We start from the raw sequence: 21,286 nt of genomic DNA on the forward strand, positions 1-21,286 counted from the left end.
GAGGGAGGAGACCCAGGAGGAGGAGGAGGTGGAAGCCATGGTCACTCCCTGTCCGCCCCTCATGAGGCCTTCCCCTACGGCCTGGGTTACACCTCCCCCTTCTCCTCCCAGCATAGACCTCACCGCCACTCCATGTACGTGCGACGGGAGCGTCAGAGGACCCACGGGGGAGGCAGTGAGGGGGGGCTGGCGGTGGGACAGGGGATGCCCACCAGAGCCTCCAGCCTTCAGCTGCTCTCCCCCCAGCTGCAGCACCGCACCTTGCCCATGCACTCTGGAGGATCTTCAACAGAGGACATCACCAGGGTCAGTCCATTACCAAACACTCAAACACACTACCAGACCCCTACCTAGCACTGTGGCTTGTTGTTGCTCCTGTTGCAGTGTTGTCTAAGCTGATATTGTAAATATCAGATATATTAACACAAAAAACTATGGTTTTTTAAAAGTGAAATATCAGCTTTTGTCTGAAGCCGAAAAAGACAGGAAATTCAAAAGCTAATTTGATTTACAGTCGTGGTCAAAGGTTTTGAGAATGACAAGTATTGGTCTTCACAAAGTTCGCTGCTTCAGTGTTATGAGATATTTTTGTCAGATGTTACTATGGTAGACTGAAGTATAATTACAAGCATTCCATAAGTGTCAAAGGCTTTTATTGACAATTACATTAAGTTTATGCAGTCAATATTTGCAGTGTTGACCCTTCTTCTTGCATAATCAATGCTTGGAGTTTGTCAGAATTTGTGGGTTTTTGTTTGTCCACCCGCCTCTTGATGATCGACCACAAGTTCTCAATGGGATTAAGGTCTGGGGAGTTTCCTGGCCATGGACCCAAAATGTTGATGTTTTGTTCCCCGAGCCACTTAGTTATCACTTTTGCCTTATGGCAAGGTGCTCCATCATGCTGGAAAAGGCATTGGTCGTCACCAAACTTTTCTTGGATGGTTGGGAGAAGTTGCTCTCGAAGGATGTGTTGGTACCATTCTTTATTCATGGCTGTGTTCTTAGGCAAAATTGTGAGTGAGCCCACTCCCTTGGCTGAGAAGCAACCCCACACATGGATGGTCTCAGGATGCTTTACTGTTGGCATGACACAGGACTGATGGTAGCGCTCACCTTGTCTTCTCCGGACAAGGTGTTTTCCAGATGCCCCAAACAATCGGAAAGGTGATTCATCAGAGAAAATGACTTTACCCCAGTCCTCAGCAGTCCAATCCCTGTACCTTTTGCAGAATATCAGTCTGTCCCTGATGTTTTTCCTGGAGAGAAGTGGCTTCTTTGCTGCCCTTCTTGACACCAGGCCATCCTCCAAAAGTATTCGCCTCACTGTGCGTGCAGATGCACTCACACCTGCCTGCTGCCATTCCTGAGCAAGCTCTGCACTGGTGGTGCCCCGATCCCGCAGCTGAATCAACTTTAGGAGACGGTCCTGGCACTTGCTGGACTTTCTTGGGCGCCCTGACGCCCTCTTCACAACAATTGAACCTCTCTCCTTGAAGTTCTTGATGATCCGATTAATGGTTGATTTAGGTGCAATCTTACTAGCAGCAATATCCTTGCCTGTGAAGCCCTTTTTGTGCAAAGTAATGATGACGGCACGTGTTTCCTTGCAGGTAACCATGGTTAACAGAGGAAGAACAATGATTTCAAGCACCACCCTCCTTTTAAAGCTTCCAGTCTGTTATTCTAACTCAATCAGCATGACAGAGTGATCTCCAGCCTTGTCCTCGTCAACACTCTCACCTGTGTTAACGAGAGAATCACTGACATGATGTCAGCTGGTCCTTTTGTGGCAGGGCTGAAATGCAGTGGAAATGTTTTTGGGGGATTAAGTTCATTTTCATGGCAAAGAGGGACTTTGCAATTAATTGCAATTCATCTGATCACTCTTCATAACATTCTGGAGTATATGCAAACTGCCATCATCAAAACTGAGGCAGCAGACTTAGTGAAAATTAGTATTTGTTTCATTCTCAAAACTTTTGACCACGACTGTATGCACTAACAAGGCCTTTCCCCCTAGAGTCAATTGATGCACCGGTGTGTCAATCTAAGTTACATAGCAAAAAAATCCCCATCAAAATCCATCAGTTTAAGTTTGAGTTATCTGTTTTCCATTGGATAGGTCTCAATCCTCCGCATCGCCGATGTCGCAGTTCCGCATCAGAGGTGAAAGGTGTCTGAGCTAGAGAGGTGGGTGTCAGAGCTAGAGAGGTGGGTGTCAGAGCTAGAGAGGTGGGTGTCAGAGCTAGAGAGGTGGGTGTCAGAGATAGAGAGGTGGGTGTCAGAGCTAGAGAGGTGGGTGTCAGAGATAGAGAGGTGGGTGTCAGAGCTAGAGAGGTGGGTGTCAGAGCTAGAGAGGTGGGTGTCAGAGCTAGAGAGGTGGGTGTCAGAGCTAGAGAGGTGGGTGTCAGAGCTAGAGAGGTGGGTGTCAGAGCTAGAGAGGTGGGTGTCAGAGCTAGAGAGGTGAAAGGTGTCAGCTAGAGAGGTGGGTGTCAGAGCTAGAGAGGTGGGTGTCAGAGCTAGAGAGGTGGGTGTCAGAGCTAGAGAGGTGGGTGTCAGAGCTAGAGAGGTGGGTGTCAGAGCTAGAGAGGTGGGTGTCAGAGCTAGAGAGGTGGGTGTCAGAGATAGAGAGGTGGTTGTCAGCTAGAGAAGCCCGAAAACGTCTGTAGCGTCTGAAACAAACTATTGACCACTATATGGAAAGGGGAGACTCTCACGAGCTCGATGGTGTTCCCTGTTTTGTTCTACGACCCTTCGAAGTGTCACGGGACTCGTCTGAAGGTAACCGGTACCGGTTAAAAAAAAACAAATGGAAGAATGAAGAGCTTAAATATGTGTTAAAAATAAATAACAAATACTGCGTTTTTTAATATGTCTTAGATATTGACAGACACTCCAAAACCTTGTTTCTTTGCCATTTATGAAAGTGTTATTCAATGTGTTTCTATGAGCTTTAGTAGTAAAGGCCAAAATCATTATTTTATCAAAACATATATATATATATTTTTATATGCCTAAAGGGGTCCTAAAATTATAAATCAAATAGCTAAATGGTCCATAGTATGACCATCTTAAAACAATTCCATGTCAGTTTAACCCCACCCCTCAGTTTAACCCCACCCCTCAGTTTAACCCCACCCCTCAGTTTAACCCCACCCCTCAGTTTAGCCCCACCCCTCAGCTGACCCCAACGTCTTAGACTAAAGAAATAAACAGCTTGACTACTGCTTGAGTACTGTAGCTTTATTGATCTACTGTACTTCAACAACAGATGTACTCCCAGTGGATGGGTTGATTAGGATCCAAACCTTCAGGTTACAAGAGGAAAGGGTGGAGGGACTAGACTGCTATAGTAGTAAAAGTAGGGTTGATCCAAGCGTTCTGACCTCCCATTGGATGGGTTGATTAGGATCCAAACCTTCTCCCAAACAGCCTAATACATGCTCTTAGAGGACGTTTACCATATTAATGGACTTGGTGATGGAAACGTGTGTTTTCATGTAAGACATCATCCCATTTCACTCATTTAAACATTATGGGGAGGTTTTCCCAGACACAGATTAAGCCTTGTCCTGGACTATAAAGACAGATCAATGAAAATCTCCAGTAGTCCAGGACTGGGTGTAGTCTGTGTGTGAAACGGCTCCTTAACCCTACATGTGACCTAGCCTAATACATAGGCCTACTCAGATGGGAAATGGACAAGGTAACTACTCCTCAAGGTAGTTGACAGCTTTTGAACATATTTTGAAGCTATACATGGTTTATGTTCCTGTTATAAACAATGGAGTTATGATAGGGTAAGACAGTTACACTATACTCTTGAGACATTTTTAAATGATATTATTTTAAAGCAGAGGTGGCACCACAGGTTCAAAAGTGGTCTGGCAAAATTCGTACTTGTCTTTTCTGGGGCCTGGAGTTTTTCCTGATCTCATGACCTGGTCAGGTAAAACTCTGGGTCCTATTCGTAGGCTATGACAGGTTCCAATGATTGTTTTATTTTTTCACTGGCACGACTGGGCTAGTTGGCCAAAAAATCGACTGGCCCGAACAGACTTTCTACTGGCCCGGACAGACTTTCTACTGGCCCGGACAGACTTTCTACTGGCCCGGACAGACTTTCTACTGGCCCGGACAGACTTTCTACTGGCCCGGACAGACTTTCTACTGGCCCGGACATGTTGTACTTTTTAAAGCATTGGGGGTCATGCAGGACCTATAGGTTGGCATACCTTCTCTCTATACAGTGGGGAAAAAAAGTATTTAGTCAGCCACCAATTGTGCAAGTTCTCCCACTTAAAAAGATGAGAGAGGCCTGTAATTTTCATCATAGGTACACGTCAACTATGACAGACAAAATGAGGAAAAAAAATCCTGAAAATCACATTGTAGGATTCTTTATGAATTTATTTGCAAATTATGGTGGAAAATAAGTATTTGGTCACCTACAAACAAGCAGGATTTCTGGCTCTCACATACCTGTAACTTCTTCTTTAAGAGGCTCCTCTGTCCTCCACTCGTTACCTGTATTAATGGCACCTGTTTGAACTTGTTATCAGAATAAAAGACACCTGTCCACAACCTCAAACAGTCACACTCCAAACTCCACTATGGCCAAGACCAAAGAGCTGTCAAAGGACACCAGAAACAAAATTGTAGACCTGCACCAGGCTGGGAAGACTGAATCTGCAATAGGTAAGCAGCTTGGTTTGAAGAAATCAACTGTGGGAGCAATTATTAGGAAATGGAAGACATACAAGACCACTGATAATCTCTCTCGATCTGGGGCTCCACGCAAGATCTCACCCCGTGGGGTCAAAATGATCACAAGAACGGTGAGCAAAAATCCCAGAACCACACGGGGGGACCTAGTGAATGACCTGCAGAGAGCTGGGACCAAAGTAACAAAGCCTACCATCAGTAACACACTACGCCGCCAGGGACTCAAATCCTGCAGTGCAAGACGTGTCCCCCTGCTTAAGCCAGTACATGTCCAGGCCCGTCTGAAGTTTGCTAGAGTGCATTTCGATGATCCAGAAGAGGATTGGGAGAGTGTCATATGGTCAGATGAAACCAAAATAGAACTTTTTGGTAAAAACTCAACTCGTCGTGTTTGGAGGACAAAGAATGCTGAGTTGCATCCAAAGAACACCATACCTACTGTGAAGCATGGGGGTGGAAACATCATGCTTTGGGGCTGTTTTTCTGCAAAGGGACCAGGACGACTGATCCGTGTAAAGGAAAGAATGAATGGGGCCATGTATCGTGAGATTTTGAGTGAAAACCTCCTTCCATCAGCAAGGGCATTGAAGATGAAACGTGGCTGGGTCTTTCAGCATGACAATGATCCCAAACACACCGCCCGGGCAACGAAGGAGTGGCTTCGTAAGAAGCATTTCAAGGTCCTGGAGTGGCCTAGCCAGTCTCCAGATCTCAACCCCATAGAAAATCTTTGGAGGGAGTTGAAAGTCTGTGTTGCCCAGCGACAGCCCCAAAACATCACTGCTCTAGAGGAGATCTGCATGGAGGAATGGGCCAAAATACCAGCAACAGTGTGTGAAAACCTTGTGAAGATTTACAAAAAACGTTTGACCTGTGTCATTGCCAACAAAGGGTATATAACAAAGTATTGAGAAACTTTTGTTATTGACCAAATACTTATTTTCCACCATAATTTGCAAATAAATGCATAAAAATTCCTACAATGTGATTTTCTGGATTTTTTTTTCTCATTTTGTCTGTCATAGTTGACGTGTACCTATGATGAAAATTACAGGCCTCTCTCATCTTTTTAAGTGGGAGAACTTGCACAATTGGTGGCTGACTAAATACTTTTTTTCCCCACTGTATGCAGATAGTAATATTTCATCATAAATGAATACAAATGATTTGGTGGATGCTTATTGCCTATTTCACACATGTACAAGCTTGTATTAATACGCATGTGTGAATTGAAAATGTATTTTTTGCATATCCCGACTCTCCCTGAGACACACCCTCAGCGAGGGGGGTCACAGCCAGGGTCTGCCATTATTAACGGCAACCCTGGAGCAACCCCTATTACTAGTCTGTTCAACCTCTCTTTCATAACGTCTGAGATCCCCAGAGATTGGAAAGCTGCCGCGGTCATCCCCCTCTTCAAAGGGGGTGACACTCTAGATCCAAACTGCTACAGACCTATATCCATCCTGCCCTGCCTTTCAAAAGTATTCGAAAGCCAAGTTAACAAACAGATCATCGACCATTTCGAATACCACCGTACCTTCTCCGCTATGCAATCCGGTTTCCGAGCTGGTCACGGGTGCACTTCAGCCACGCTCAAGGTCCTAAACGATATTATAACCACGATTGATAATAGACAGTACTGTGCAGCCGTCTTCATCGACCTGGCCAAGGCTTTCGACTCTGTCAACCACCGCATTCTTATTGGCAGACTAAATAGCCTTGGTTTCTCAAATGACTGCCTCGCCTGGTTCACCAACTACTTCTCCGATAGAGTTCAGTGTGTCAAATCGGAGGGCCTGTTGTCTGGACCTATGGCAGTCTCTATGGGGGTGCCACAGGGTTCAATTCTTGGGCCGACTCTTTTCTCTGTGTATATCAATGATGTCGCTCTTGCTGCTGGTGACTCTCAGATCCACCTCTACGCAGACGACACCATTTTGTATACATCTGGCCCTTCATTGGACACTGTGTTAACAAACCTCCAAACGAGCTTCAATGCCATACAACAATCCTTCAGTAGCCTTCAACTGCTCTTAAACACTAGTAAAACTAAATGCATGCTTTTCAATCGAACGCTGCTAGCACCCGCCCACCCGACTAGAATCACCACTCTCGACGGGTCTGACCTAGAGTATGTGGACAACTACAAATATCTAGGTGTCTGGTTAGACTGTAAACTCAACTTCCAGACTCACATAAAGAATCTCCAATCCAAAGTTAAATCTAGAATCGGCTTCCTATTTCGCAACAAAGCCTCCTTCACTCATGCTGCCAAACATGCCCTCGTAAAACTGACTATCCTACCGATCCTTGACTTCGGCGATGTCATTTACAAAATAGCCTCCAACACTCTACTCAGCAAATTGGATGTAGTCTATCACAGTGCCATCCGTTTTGTCTCCAAAGCCCCATACACTACCCACCACTGTGACCTGTACGCTCTTGTTGGCTGGTCCTCACTACATGTTCGTCGTCAAACCCACTGGCTCCAGGCCATCTATAAATCACTGCTAGGCAAATCCCCGCCTTATCTTAGCTCATTGGTCACCATAGCAGCACCCACCCGTAGTCTGCGCTCCAGCAGGTATATCTCACTGGTCATTCCCAAAGCCAACACCTCCTTTGGCCGCCATTCCTTCCAGTTCTCTGCTGCCAATGACTGGAACGAATTGCAAAAATCTCTGAAGCTGGAGACTCTTATCTCCCTCAATAACTTTAAGCATCAGTTGTCAGAGGACCTTACCGATCACTGCACCTGTACACAGCCCATCTGAAATTAGCCCACCCAACTACCTCATCCCTATATTGTTATTTATTTTGCTCTTTTGCACCCCAGTATCTCTATTTGCACATCATCTCTTGCACATCTAGCATTCCAGTGTTAATACTATTGTAATTATTCTGCACTATAGCCTATTTATTGCCTTACCTCCATAACTTGCTACATTTGCACACACTGTATATATATTTTCTGTTGTATTTCTGACTTTATGTTTTTTTTACCCCATATGTAACTCTGTGTTGTTTTTTATTGCACTACTTTGCTTTATCTTGGCCAGGTCGCAGTTGTAAATGAGAACCTGTTCTCAACTGGCTTACCTGGTTAAATAAAGGTTAAATAAAAAAAATTAAAAAAAATCAGGCTTAAGTGCCTTGCTCAAGGGCACATCGACAGATTTTTCACCTTGTCGGCTCGTGGATTCAAACAAGTAACCTTTTGGATACTGGCCCAACCCTCTAACTGCCAGGCTATAACCTTTTGGATACTGGCCCAACCCTCTAACTGCTAGGCTATAACCTTTTGGATACTGGCCCAACCCTCTGACTGCCAGGCTATAACCTTTTGGATACTGGCCCAACCCTCTAACTGCTAGGCTATAACCTTTTGGAGACTGGCCCAACCCTCTAACTGCCAGGCTATAACCTTTTGGAGACTGGCCCAACCCTCTAACTGCTAGGCTATAACCTTTTGGAGACTGGCCCAACCCTCTAACTGCCAGGCTATAACCTTTTGGAGACTGGCCCAACCCTCTAACTGCTAGGCTATAACCTTTTGGAGACTGGCCCAACCCTCTAACTGCTAGGCTATAACCTTTTGGAGACTGGCCCAACCCTCTAACTGCCAGGCTATAACCTTTTGGAGACTGGCCCAACCCTCTAACTGCCAGGCTATAACCTTTTGGAGACTGGCCCAACCCTCTAACTGCCAGGCTATAACCTTTTGGAGACTGGCCCAACCCTCTAACTGCTAGGCTATAACCTTTTGGAGACTGGCCCAACCCTCTAACTGCCAGGCTATAACCTTTTGGAGACTGGCCCAACCCTCTAACTGCCAGGCTATAACCTTTTGGAGACTGGCCCAACCCTCTAACTGCCAGGCTATAACCTTTTGGAGACTGGCCCAACCCTCTAACTGCTAGGCTATAACCTTTTGGAGACTGGCCCAACCCTCTAACTGCCAGGCTATAACCTTTTGGAGACTGGCCCAACCCTCTAACTGCTAGGCTATCTGCTGCCACCTTTGGTTATTATGAAGCTGTTTCATAGAATTTAGCAATGGAAGTCATTACTCTATTCTTAAGAATTCCATTGTATTAATTGCATTCATTTTTGTTTCTAAAGTATGTCATTTTGTGATTTTGTTTTTACATCTCAGAATAGGACGCTGCCCCTTTAAGATAACTGCGTTTCAAAAGAGACGCTAAAGTGTATTTTTGTAGCTTTCTTTTTGTAGACTATCAACAGTAGCCAGCATATTGATAGTATGTTCACTATTGAAGGTTTACTTTTGTAAATAAATCAATCAAATGTATTTATAAAGCCCTTTTTACATCAGCAGATGTCAGAAAGTGCTATACAGAAACCCAACCTAAAACCCCAAACAGCAAGCAATGCAGATGTAGAAGCATGGTGGCTAGGAAAAACTCCCTAGAAAGGCAGGAACCTAGGAAGAAACCTAGAGAGGAACCAGGCTCTGAGGGGTGGCCAGTCCCCTTCTGGCTGTGCTGGGTGGAGATTATAACAGTACATGGCCATTAAGGCCAGATTGTTCTTCAAGATGTTCAAACGTTCACAGATGACCAGCAGGGTTGTAGAGGTTGCAACAGGTCAGCGCCTCAGGAGGAAACGTCAGTTGGCTTTTCATAGCCGAGCATTCAGAGGTCAAGACAGCAGGTGTGGTAGAAAGAGAGAGAGAGTCAAAACAGCAGGTCCGGGACAAGGTAGGACGTCCGGTGAACAGGTCAGGGTTCCATAGCCGCAGCCAGAGAGTGGAAACTGGAGCAGCAGCACGACCAGGTGGACTGGGGACAGCCAGGAGTGGATAGTGTAGAGGTGGATAGTGTATAGGTGGATAGACCCGTTGCTGCAGTGTGTAGAAAGGAGATCCCTTCCCAGAGGAAGTGTACAGTTGGGATAGAGAAGGCACTGTGTGTTAACTGTGGAGGCGCCCATGTTGCTGGGGCTCCGAAGTGCCCTGTGAGAGAGAGACAGGTTGAGATTGCCAGACTTCAGGTGGGGCAGAACCTTTCCTATGCTGAGGCATAGTAGAGGATAGCCCAAGGGTGAGTGATTCGACTGGGAGGCCCCCAGTGAGTAGGCCTGAGGAGAGAGAGCCAGAGAGGGTGAGTGGTTCGACTGGGAGGCCCCCAGTGAGTAGGCCTGAAGAGAGAGAGAGCCAGAGAGGGTGAGTGAGTCAACTGGGAGGCCCCTAGTGAGTAGGCCTGAAGAGAGAGAGCCAGAGAGGGTGAGTGATTCGACTGGGAGGCCCCCAGTGAGTAGGCCTGAAGAGAGAGAGCCAGAGAGGGTGAGTGATTCGACTGGGAGGCCCCCAGTGAGTAGGCCTGAGGAGAGAGAGCCAGAGAGGGTGAGTGGTTCGACTGGGAGGCCCCCAGTGAGTAGGCCTGAAGAGAGAGAGCCAGAGAGGGTGAGTGATTCGACTGGGAGGCCCCCAGTGAGTAGGCCTGAGGAGAGAGAGCCAGAGAGGGTGAGTGATTCGACTGGGAGGCCCCCAGTGAGTAGGCCTGAAGAGAGAGAGAGCCAGAGAGGGTGAGTGAGTCAACTGGGAGGCCCCCAGTGAGTAGGCCTGAAGAGAGAGAGCCAGAGAGGGTGAGTGATTCGACTGGGAGGCCCCCAGTGAGTAGGCCTGAAGAGAGAGAGCCAGAGAGGGTGAGTGATTCGACTGGGAGGCCCCCAGTGAGTAGGCCTGAAGAGAGAGAGCCAGAGAGGGTGAGTGATTCGACTGGGAGGCCCCCAGTGAGTAGGCCTGAAGAGAGAGAGAGCCAGAGAGGGTGAGTGATTCGACTGGGAGGCCCCCAGTGAGTAGGCCTGAGGAGAGAGAGCCAGAGAGGGTGAGTGATTCGACTGGGAGGCCCCCAGTGAGTAGGCCTGAAGAGAGAGAGAGCCAGAGAGGGTGAGTGAGTCAACTGGGAGGCCCCCAGTGAGTAGGCCTAAAGAGAGAGAGCCAAAGAGGGTGAATGATTCGACTGGGAGGCCCCCAGTGAGTAGGCCTGAACAGAGAGAGCCAGAGAGAATTAGTTTTATTAAGGTTGGATTTCTTGCATTTATAGCCATGGTGATCAACTGCACTGCACTGATGGAGCGGAAATCACAGAAGATAGATGTGGTAGTTGCAGCAGGTAGAAAAATATTTGGGTGTAAGAGGTTTCAGTGCAGAAGATCTACAGGAATTTTTGAGAGAAGGGGTTCCATCCTCCCAGGCCGACGGCCTGGTGTAGGAACGTTTATGGCCAAGAAGTCGGATGGGTGGTGGGTTTTTGGGGATAGTGTGTAGGTGCAGGGTTAGATGGTGGTGCAATTTAAGTTTTTCTCACTTTTCTTTTGGTGACCAAAATGTGCAATCCATACTCCGACCTGCGAAAGGCATCAATACGCAACACAGCGTCTTTTCTGCCGGAAAGCCACACGAAGAAGAAGGCACACTGCTTCGAAGTTACCTGCGTAGCGATTTTGACGCTCCGGTATCAAACATCACTAGTAACTAGCTATTATGTTAAGGTAAGAATCATTTAAGGTAAAACGTTTTTACTTTTTTTGTTGAAACTGTCTCTGGGCAGTGACAGTTGTTAACGTTAGCTAACTAATGTTAGCTTGCTAGCTAGCTAACTTTAGTTAAAACAGACAAAGGGGGTTAGTTAGCTAATAGTCCTTGCTTGGTTGCCTTTTTGTGCAGATCATTCTATGCATTGTTCTGTTTGTGTCTAGCTAACAACGTTAAATGTGGAACATAGTGGTACTAATTTAGTTAGCCACCTAGCTAGTTAACGTTAGCTACATTAGCTAGATAGCTAGCTAGGTTAGGTAATGTTTGAACATTGATACAGTTGAAGTCGGAAGTTTACATACACTTAGGTTGTGTTAGAAATTGCGTAATTCAAATCTGGTATTGGAATAAGAATCAAGAGATCTTCAATCCAAGCTAAATTTATTATATGCAAAATGTATGTATGATAAGTATGAAGGTTTGTATATACGGGTCCGCTGAAATACCACGCAGGGCACTCAGAGAACTGATCCATTGTTACAGGTTCTTCCTCAAATACTCTGACAGAGAGAGAGAGTTCCCACCTCTCTGCTGGCCAATCAGAGTAGAGACTGAGCGTGGTTTAGACTTACTCAGCCAATCCGTTGGCGCACGGGCTAGTCCCAGGCCCTTGGCACTCCACTTGTTGCACACTGTTGCCAGGCATAAGTTTTTATCATAACCACCTGTGGAGTTAGCACCCAAAAGACTGTACGTTCCTACATCCAAGGACGGTTCACAGACAACGGTTCACAGACAACAAAGAGGCAGTGTTCGTATCTGTAAGAAATACAAGTCTTATCTGTCCTTCCCCCTAATGTTCCTTACATGAATCACAGCCTGTTATGTGAAACAATTTATATCAGTATAGTACAAACCTATGCTTATCATTAATGCATTCCTTCTAAGTTAGTCATCCCATCCATTTATGAGAATAATACATTCCCACAGTTGGAGTCGTTAAAACTCGTTTTTCAACCACTCCACAAATTTCTTGTTAACAAACTATAGTTTTGGTTAGTTAGGACATCTACTTTGTGCATGACACAAGTAATTTTTCCAACAATTGTTTACAGACAGATTATTTCACTAAATTCACTGTATCACAATTCCAGTGGGTCAGAAGTTTACATACACTAAGTAAACTTGGAAAATTCCAGAAAATGATGTCATGGCTTTAGAAGCTTCTGATAGGCTAATTGACATAATTTGAATCAATTGGAGGTGTACCTGTGGATGGATTTCAAGGCCTACCTTCAAACTCAGTGCCTCTTTGCTTGCCATCATGGGAAAATCAAAAGATATCAGCCAAGACCTCAGAAAAAAAATTGTAGACCTCCACAAGTCTGGTTCATCCTTGGGAGCAATTTCCAAACGCCTGAAGGTACCACGTTCATCTGTACAAACAATAGTACGCAAGTATAAACACCATGGGACCACGCAGCCGTCATATTGCTCAGGAAGGAGATGCGTTCTGTCTCCTAGAGATGAACATACTTTTGGACACTGGGAATGTGATGAAAGAAATAAAAGCTGAAATAAATAATTCTCTCTACTATTATTATGACATTTCACATTCTTAAAATAAAGTGGTGATCCTAACTGACCTAAGACAGAGAATTCTTACTAGGATTAAATGTCAGGAATTGTGAAAAACTGAGTTTAAATGTATTTAGCTAAGGTGTATGTAAACTTCCGATTTCAACTGTAGGTAGCTAGCTATCTAGCTAGGGATAAGATACACAGCTATCTAGTTTGAGAGGTCCTTCAGTCATTGTAACCAAATAATTCATTGTATTCCCTTTTTATCTATGTTAACGTTGTAGCTAGCTAGACAACGTTAGCTAGTTAAGTTAGCAAACGGTGCCATTGTATTGTTGATATTAGCGGACATTACCTTTAGCTAGTTAGCTAATGTTAACTAGCTAGCTAGCAAATTATCTAACTATCTAGTTAGCTAACATTAGGTCACAGACAACCAAACTAGCTAAGTTACATTCCTCCTGCTAGTAGCCTCTTCGCTCCAGGAGACCTATACACATTGGATACACCAATGTGTAACTTACAGGTCTCCCGGAGCGAAGAGGCTATCCTGTTAGCTGAAGTTACCAATAATAGTTTTTCCTGTCAGCGAACACATCTATGTCCTAAAAGTTATAACGTTAGCTACCTAGACCGTTATTTAGCTAGCTAGATATATATGACTATGCCAGAAATACTAATATCTGGCTATACATTGCTTTGACCTAGCTAGTTAACGTTATCAACCAGAGAGATATTCAAGTCTTTGCTACGATTCCTACCTAGTTGTCTAATGCTAGTTGTAAACAGCCGAGTTGACTTCCTATTTTAAAAGGCCTTGATGAGTAGAATAACTAGCTAGCTAGCTAATTAACGTTAGTATTTCAAACCATCCAGTCCTATGATTAAATATCTATCATTTACAAATAGTTTTTTGTTTCAGTGTTTATCTGATATTGTTTATTTTTACCACATTTTCTAGATCAAGGATATCCACCTGTAATCCGCCAACACATTTGACAATACAGTACAACCCCAATCAAAGTAAGTACATTTACATTTACATTTTAGTCATTTAGCAGACGCTCTTATCCAGAGCGACTTACAGGAGCAATTAGGGTTAAGTGCCTTGCTCAAGGGCACATTTACGTCATTTAGCAGACGCTCTTATCCAGAGCGACTCACAAATTGGTGCGTTCACCCTATAGCCAGTGGGATAACCACTTTACAATTTTTTTGGGGGGGGGGGGCGTCGTGAGGGAAACAACTGTTTAGAGTCGAGACTGCCATTCCTAGACAGCTCTCACACAAACCAACACTCTCTCTATCCTATTCGGTGGTGTGGTGACTGACAGAATAACATCTTTTTTTGTACATTTTCCCTTTTCTCAATATTGTAATATGATGTTCTACTGGAAAGCTGCCTTTATCTATCTACGTGGGTGGGTGTAATAATGTCTCCTTCCGATGCGAAACCCCAAGGTACGAGCCCGCTTTGAGAAGGTTCTGGAGGAGGTGACATGCTTCACCCCTCGCTAATTACTGATTGGTTTGTTGATTGTTTGTAGATAGTGTTCGTGTATGGTTGATTTACAGTTGTGTGTGTGTGGCTAGATAGATGCATTCACAGACACAGTGATCAGCTTGTTGGGGGTGAACTGGGAGCACAGTGCTGTAGCGGTAGGATAGAGGAGACAGCAACAGAGAGGGCTTCGTCCTGAGCCCTCTACTACAAATCAGGTTTGAGGAGTTAGCGAGATAACTTTGGTCAACTCTGGGTTCAACTTTACCTGGAAACCCGATGTTGAATTGCATTGAATTCTACCGCAGGCAAAAATTAGTGTTTTGAAACAGGATGTATTTTTATCTTGTGCGCATGCTTCAGGTAAAATAAATCTGAACGCACTACCACTGCTTTGAAAAGTTGATGTAATTATACTTTCCTGTGGATATATTGGATCACATTCCTAGCTGCAAAAGGACCAAACGCACGGACAACCAGAAAAGTACGTTAAAATATCATTTTATTCAACATTCTGGCTTGTAGAGGTCGTGTGAGGAAACTTTCCTCATTCAAATGCTCATTTCTGCCCGACGTAGAATTAAATGAAATTCAATGTCGGGTTTCCAGGCAAGGTTCAACTTAGGATAATCGGTACCATGAAAGTGGCCCACCTTTTAGCTAGGTACATTTCTATGGCAACGAATCCTTCAGAACTAACCTGCTCCGGGGCAGGTTAACTAAGGGCTAACTCCATTTATCCTGAATGAAGTGTCTGAGACACGAGTTGAGGACCAATGAAATCAGAGACCCTCCCTCTCACAAAGATTGAGTCCTCATCCCCTTCATTTGTGACTTGTTTCAGGAAACTAGGCGTATGTCGCACGTCACTAATTCATGGGAGAGGCATTTGAACATTAACATTTATTTTTTCTCAAAATGACAGGAACCTTCCCGCTACCCATGATTGGCTAATATAATGGATGGGCTGGACATGCCGAGAGATGAGTTCGGATTGGTCTGCCATGTAGCACGCTTCTGTCTATAACAAAGGGCTGCTCAGTATGTGTAGGTAATCCTTTCTAACGCAGCTTTTTTGAAAGATATCATGAATAACTGCAAAAGTGTTGCTCTCCACTTTCTTTTGAAATCAGTGGAATGCCTGGTGGAATCAGAGTATGATAGCTAAGAAGATGGAGAAAATTCTTGCAAACATGCAGAGGGAGTCGAAAATAATAATAATAATATGCCATTTAGCAGACACTTTTATCCAAAGCGACTTACAGTCATGTGTGCATACATTTTTACGTATGAAAAGAGAACACACAGAAGGCTGTTTTATAAAACACTTGTCTCCAGATTACATCTTCAAACTAAGGGCAACCATGGCATCCGTGACAGAGAGGGAGAAGGGTCCATCCATGTATATGGGTAAGATAGTCTAGCTAGCTACATTTTCAGATATTATACTTTTCTAATTTAGTCAGAAAGTCGTTTTCATTGCTAGTTGTAGCCTAATGTTAGCTAGCTAGCTAACATTGAATCTAGTTGGTTAGCTACCTGCAGGTTCATGCAGGGTAGTAACATTATGAGTTGGGATTATGGTTCATTGTGTAGCTAGCTAGCTAGCTAACTACATGTCTAAACAAAACTATGCAAGGTACCATTTCACTGTACCGTTTACACCTTCTGTATCCTGTGCATGTGACAAATAAACTTAGATTTTATTTGATATAGGGTGTGTTTACCAGATTCAGTAATGTGAAGAACAACATGACCTGCACCAAAGTCAAATTAGGATATAACGTTAGGCCAACGAGACAGTGTCCAAGTTCTAGAATTCTCCGGTAGAATGCCCTGCTTTTATTTAGTCACACTCACAACCGTAAGATATTTTCTGTAATTAGCTCGCCATTAACTTGTAAATAATGATCTTGTTGTGAGTTTATTTTCCTGTAATAATGAATACAAATTAGCTAAAGGTAATACTTTTTTAGCTATATGATGTGGTCATTATTTGAACTGGCTAACAAGCTAGAACTGAATCAAAACATTGTTTATAAAGTTGCTTTTAGTTACCTGGTATGATAGATTTACATATACTAAATTCATTTTTAAACGGATGGGTTTATTGGTGTTAAAATACACCAGTTATGTCATTTTGGACCACCAGGCTGCTGATGTCATGCATGTGAATCCTTCAAGAGATGGGTGGAGCTAAAGCTTAAGAGGGTGTGAACGATGCTGAATGGGTGGAGACAGAGAAGGCCTGTCCAGTAGTAGTACCAAAACATTCAAAGGCCATTTTCTCAAGTGAGGTTACAAGTTTATCAACTTTCAAAGCAGAATTACTTTCCCATTGTTCCTCAACTGAAGTGTATGATATACACTTTTCTCGCTCTGAGTCTCTACTTTTATCCAATGTAAAAAACACAATTTCAAATTTTGCTACATAAGACTGAATCGAGCCGGTTGGTCACGTTTGAGGAAGATGACTGATTCAACATTATATTAATCAAATGTTATTTTTTGTGTGTCATTTTTTACATTTAGTAAGGACAGCATTTGCTTTCTAAACTGTACGTTTTTTGCGCAATTGTATTTAGAAATTTGCAAAAGGCAAACTGACAGCCGCAACCAACCATAAACATACAGTGGGGAAAAAAAGTCTTTAGTCAGCCACCAATTGTGCAAGTTCTCCCACTTAAAAAGATGAGAGAGGCCTGTAATTTTCATCATAGGTACACGTCAACTATGACAGACAAATTCAGACAAAAAAATCCAGAAAATCACATTGTAGGATTTCTAATGAATTTATTTGCAAATTATGGTGGAAAATAAGTATTTGGTCACCTACAAACAAGCAAGATTTCTGGCTCTCACAGACCTGTAACTTCTTCTTTAAGAGGCTCCTCTTTTTTTTCTTTTTTTTTTTTCTTTTTTAGTCATTTAGCAGACGCTCTTATCCAGAGCGACTTACAGTTAGTGATTACATATTTTTTTTATACTGGCCCCCCGTGGGAATCGAACCCACAACCCTGGCGTTGCAAACGCCATGCTCTATCAACTGAGCTACATCCCTGCCGGCCATTCCCTCCCCTACCCTAGACGACGCTGGGCCAATTGTGCGCCGCCCATGAGTCTCCCGGTCGCGGCCTGGCTGCGACAGAGCCTGAATTCGAACCAGGATCTCTAGTGGCACAGTTAGCACTGCGATGCAGTGCCTTAGACCACTGTCCTCCACTCGTTACCTGTATTAATGGCACCTGTTTGAACTTGTTATCAGTATAAAAGACACCTGTCCACAACCTCAAACAGTCCCACTCCAAACTCCACTATTGCCAAGACCAAAGAGCTGTCAAAGGACACCAGAAACAAAATTGTAGACCTGCACCAGGCTGGGAAGACTGAATCTGCAATAGGTAAGCAGCTTGGTTTGAAGAAATCAACTGTGGGAGCAATTATTAGGAAATGGAAGACATACAAGACCACTGATAATCTCCCTCGATCTGGGGCTCCACGCAAGATCTCACCCCGTGGGGTCAAAATGATCACAAGAACGGTGAGCAAAAATCCCAGAACCACACGGGGGGACCTAGTGAATGACCTGCAGAGAGCTGGGACCAAAGTAACAAAGCCTACCATCAGTAACACACTACGCCGCCAGGGACTCAAATCCTGCAGTGCCAGACGTGTCCCCCTGCTTAAGCCAGTACATGTCCAGGCCCGTCTGAAGTTTGCTAGAGTGCATTTGGATGATCCAGAAGAGGATTGGGAGAATGTCATATGGTCAGATGAAACCAAAATAGAACTTTTTGGTAAAAACTCAACTCGTCGTGTTTGGAGGACAAAGAATGCTGAGTTGCATCCAAAGAACACCATACCTACTGTGAAGCATGGGGGTGGAAACATCATGCTTTGGGGCTGTTTTTCTGCAAAGGGACCAGGACGACTGATCCGTGTAAAGGAAAGAATGAATGGGGCCATATATCGTGAGATTTTGAGTGAAAACCTCCTTCCATCAGCAAGGGCATTGAAGATGAAATGTGGCTGGGTCTTTCAGCATGACAATGATCCCAAACACACCGCCCGGGCAACGAAGGAGTGGCTTCGTAAGAAGCATTTCAAGGTCCTGGAGTGGCCTAGCCAGTCTCCAGATCTCAACCCCATAGAAAATCTTTGGAGGGAGTTGAAAGTCTGTGTTGCCCAGCGACAGCCCCAAAACATCACTGCTCTAGAGGAGATCTGCATGGAGGAATGGGCCAAAATACCAGCAACAGTGTGTGAAAACCTTGTGAAGACTTACAGAAAACGTTTGACCTGTGTCATTGCCAACAAAGGGTATATAACAAAGTATTGAGAAACTTTTGTTATTGACCAGATACTTTTTTTCCACCATAATTTGCAAATAAATTCATAAAAAATCCTACAATGTGATTTTCTGGATTTTTTTCCCTCATTTTGTCTGTCATAGTTGACGTGTACCTATGATGAAAATTACAGGCCTCTCTCATCTTTTTAAGTGGGAGAACTTGCACAATTGGTGGCTGACTAAATACTTTTTTCCCCCACTGTATATAATCCATAGATGGCAGCTCCCATTCAAGTCAAGACTGGCAGCCATTGCTAGTGTACCCATGAGTTTAACAGTCAAGACTGGCAGCCATTTCTAGTGTACCCATGAGTTTAACAGTCAAGACTGGCAGCCATTGCTAGTGTACCCATGAGTTTAACAGTCAAGACTGGCAGCCATTGCTAGTGTACCCATGAGTTTAACAGTCAAGACTGGCAGCCATTGCTAGTGTACCCATGAGTTTAACAGTCAAATTGCCAAAATGGCTATGGCCACAACGCAACAAGCTGTTCCACAGATAGAAGGAGCGATAGGAGTGGGGAAAAGGGGCTAGTGCATTGATAAGCACGCCAAAGACGGCACTTCTAAAAGCCTAATCAAATCAAATCAAATATTATTTGTCACATACACGTGTTTAGCAGATGTTATAGCAGGTGTAGCGAAATGCTTGTGCTTCTAGCTGACATTGCAGTAATATCTAACAAGTAATATCTAACAATTTCACAACATATACCTAATACACACAAAACTAGTAAGGAATGGGATTTAAGAATATATACATATATGGACAAGCAATGACAGAGCAGCATGGACTAAGATACAGTAGAATATTATAGAATAGAATGCAGTATATACATATGAGATGAGTAGTGCAAGATATGGAAACATTATTAAAGTGACTAGTGTTCCATTTCTTAAAGTGGCCAGTGATTTCAATAGGCAGCAGCAGCCTCTAATGTGCTAGTGATGGCTATTTAACAGTCTGATGGTCTTGAGATAGAAGCTGTTTTTCATTCTCTCTGTCCCAGCTTCTGGATGATAGCGGGGTGAACAGGCAGTGGCTCGGGTGATTGATGTCCTTGATGATCTTTTTGGCCTTCCTGTGACATCGGGTGCTGTATGTGTCTTGGAGGGCGGGTAGTTTGCCCCCGATAATGCGTTCAGCAGACCGCACCACCCTCTGGAGAGCCCTGCGATTGCGGGTGGTGCAGTTGCCGTACCAGGTGGTGATACAGCCCGACAGGATGCTCTCAATTGTGCATCTGTAAAAGTTTGTGAGGGTTTTAGGTGCCAAGCCGAATTTCTTCAGCCTCCTGGGGTTGAAGAGGCTCTGTTGCACCTTCTTCACCACACTGTCTGCGTATTTCACACCATAGCCTGCTGAATTTGCTAAATAACTTTTCTTTCATTTTGAGTTCGGCACAAATGAAAATGTAGCACTGACTCACCCATGGATCAATGTTTCAGCATTGTCTCAATTAAGAGTTCGGCATTCGACTAGCCATGTGCGACATGCACACGCTGTTGCAAGCCTGCTAGAGTTAGCGGCAGGAGGACGAGCAATATCCACTGTAGTAGTAGGGATGAAGCCTGACCTGGAATGTGAAGCTAGCTGAAGCCTGAGTAGTATACCACTCTGGTGACACACACACTAACCACCATTCCCTTGTGTCTCTCTGTCTAATGGCTGGGATGCCAGTGAGATGCTCAACTAGGAGACTTACGGAGTCAACTCCACCTATGGCTTCCTCTCCATGTACATGTGAGTATCCTCCCCTCAGCTCCTCAATGGCTCCTCAATGTAGTTTTAGAAGGTTTAGTACTAAACATTATACTTATCAATCCTGGAGATATCAGTCCTCAAGCACCCCATTTCCAACCAGAGTACCTGTATTTATACTGGTATGCCTTACTGATAAGATCATGTCAGTATTATCTCCTTCCCATCTATCCCACTCTCCCCCCTCAGTGTTCCTCTGGAAAGGCCTTCCTGCTTTAGTTTTTGCTTGTAAGCAGGAATCAGGAGGATATAATTATAGTCAGATTTGCCAAATGGAGGGCGAGGGAGAGCTTTGTATGCGTCTCTGTGTGTGGAGTAAAGGTGGTCTAGAGTTTTTTTTCCTCTTGTTGCACATTTAACATGCTGGTAGAAATGAGGTAAAACGGATTTAAGTTTCCCTGCATTAAAGTCCCCGGCCACTAGGAGCACCGCCTCTGGATGAGCATTTCTTGTTTGCTTATGGCTTTATTCAGCTCATTGAGTGCAGTCTTAGTGTCAGCATTGGTTTGTGGTGGTAAATAGACAGCTACGAAAAATATAGATGAAAACTCTCTTGGTAAATAGTGTGGTCTACTGCTTATCATGAGATACCCTACCTCAGGCAAGCAAAACCTTGAGACTTTTCGTCTAGACCGCCACCACCCCTTGTCTTAGCGGAGGCAGCTGTTCTGTCCTGCCGATGCACGGAAAAACCATCCAACTGTATATTATCCATGTCGTCGTTGAGCCACGACTCGGTGAAACATAAGATATTACAGTTTTAAATGTCCCTTTGGTATGATAGTCTTGAACTGAACTCATCCAGTTTATTCTCCAGTGATTGCACGTTGGCCAATAGAACGGATGGTAGAGGCGGGT

The 21,286-nt window shown here is 44.2% G+C and overlaps 1 protein-coding gene across 1 annotated transcript in view; it reads left to right on the forward strand.

Moving 5' to 3' along the window:
• The window catches only part of LOC311137618 (cyclin-dependent kinase-like 5), a gene marked incomplete at its 3' end in the record, with an annotated part of 239,460 nt that overhangs the window by 154,533 nt on the left and 63,641 nt on the right, over positions 1-21,286 (forward strand). The window contains exon 11 of the mRNA XM_084172120.1: positions 1-306. This exon is cut by the window's left edge and continues 790 nt beyond it. Within this exon, the coding sequence (XP_084028246.1) occupies positions 1-306 (306 nt within the window). The remainder of the gene's footprint in view (positions 307-21,286) is intronic.

The sequence above is a fragment of the Coregonus lavaretus genome (assembly GCF_964263955.1).
Source record: "Coregonus lavaretus genome assembly, chromosome: 11".
Classification (NCBI taxonomy): Eukaryota; Metazoa; Chordata; class Actinopteri; order Salmoniformes; family Salmonidae; genus Coregonus; species Coregonus lavaretus.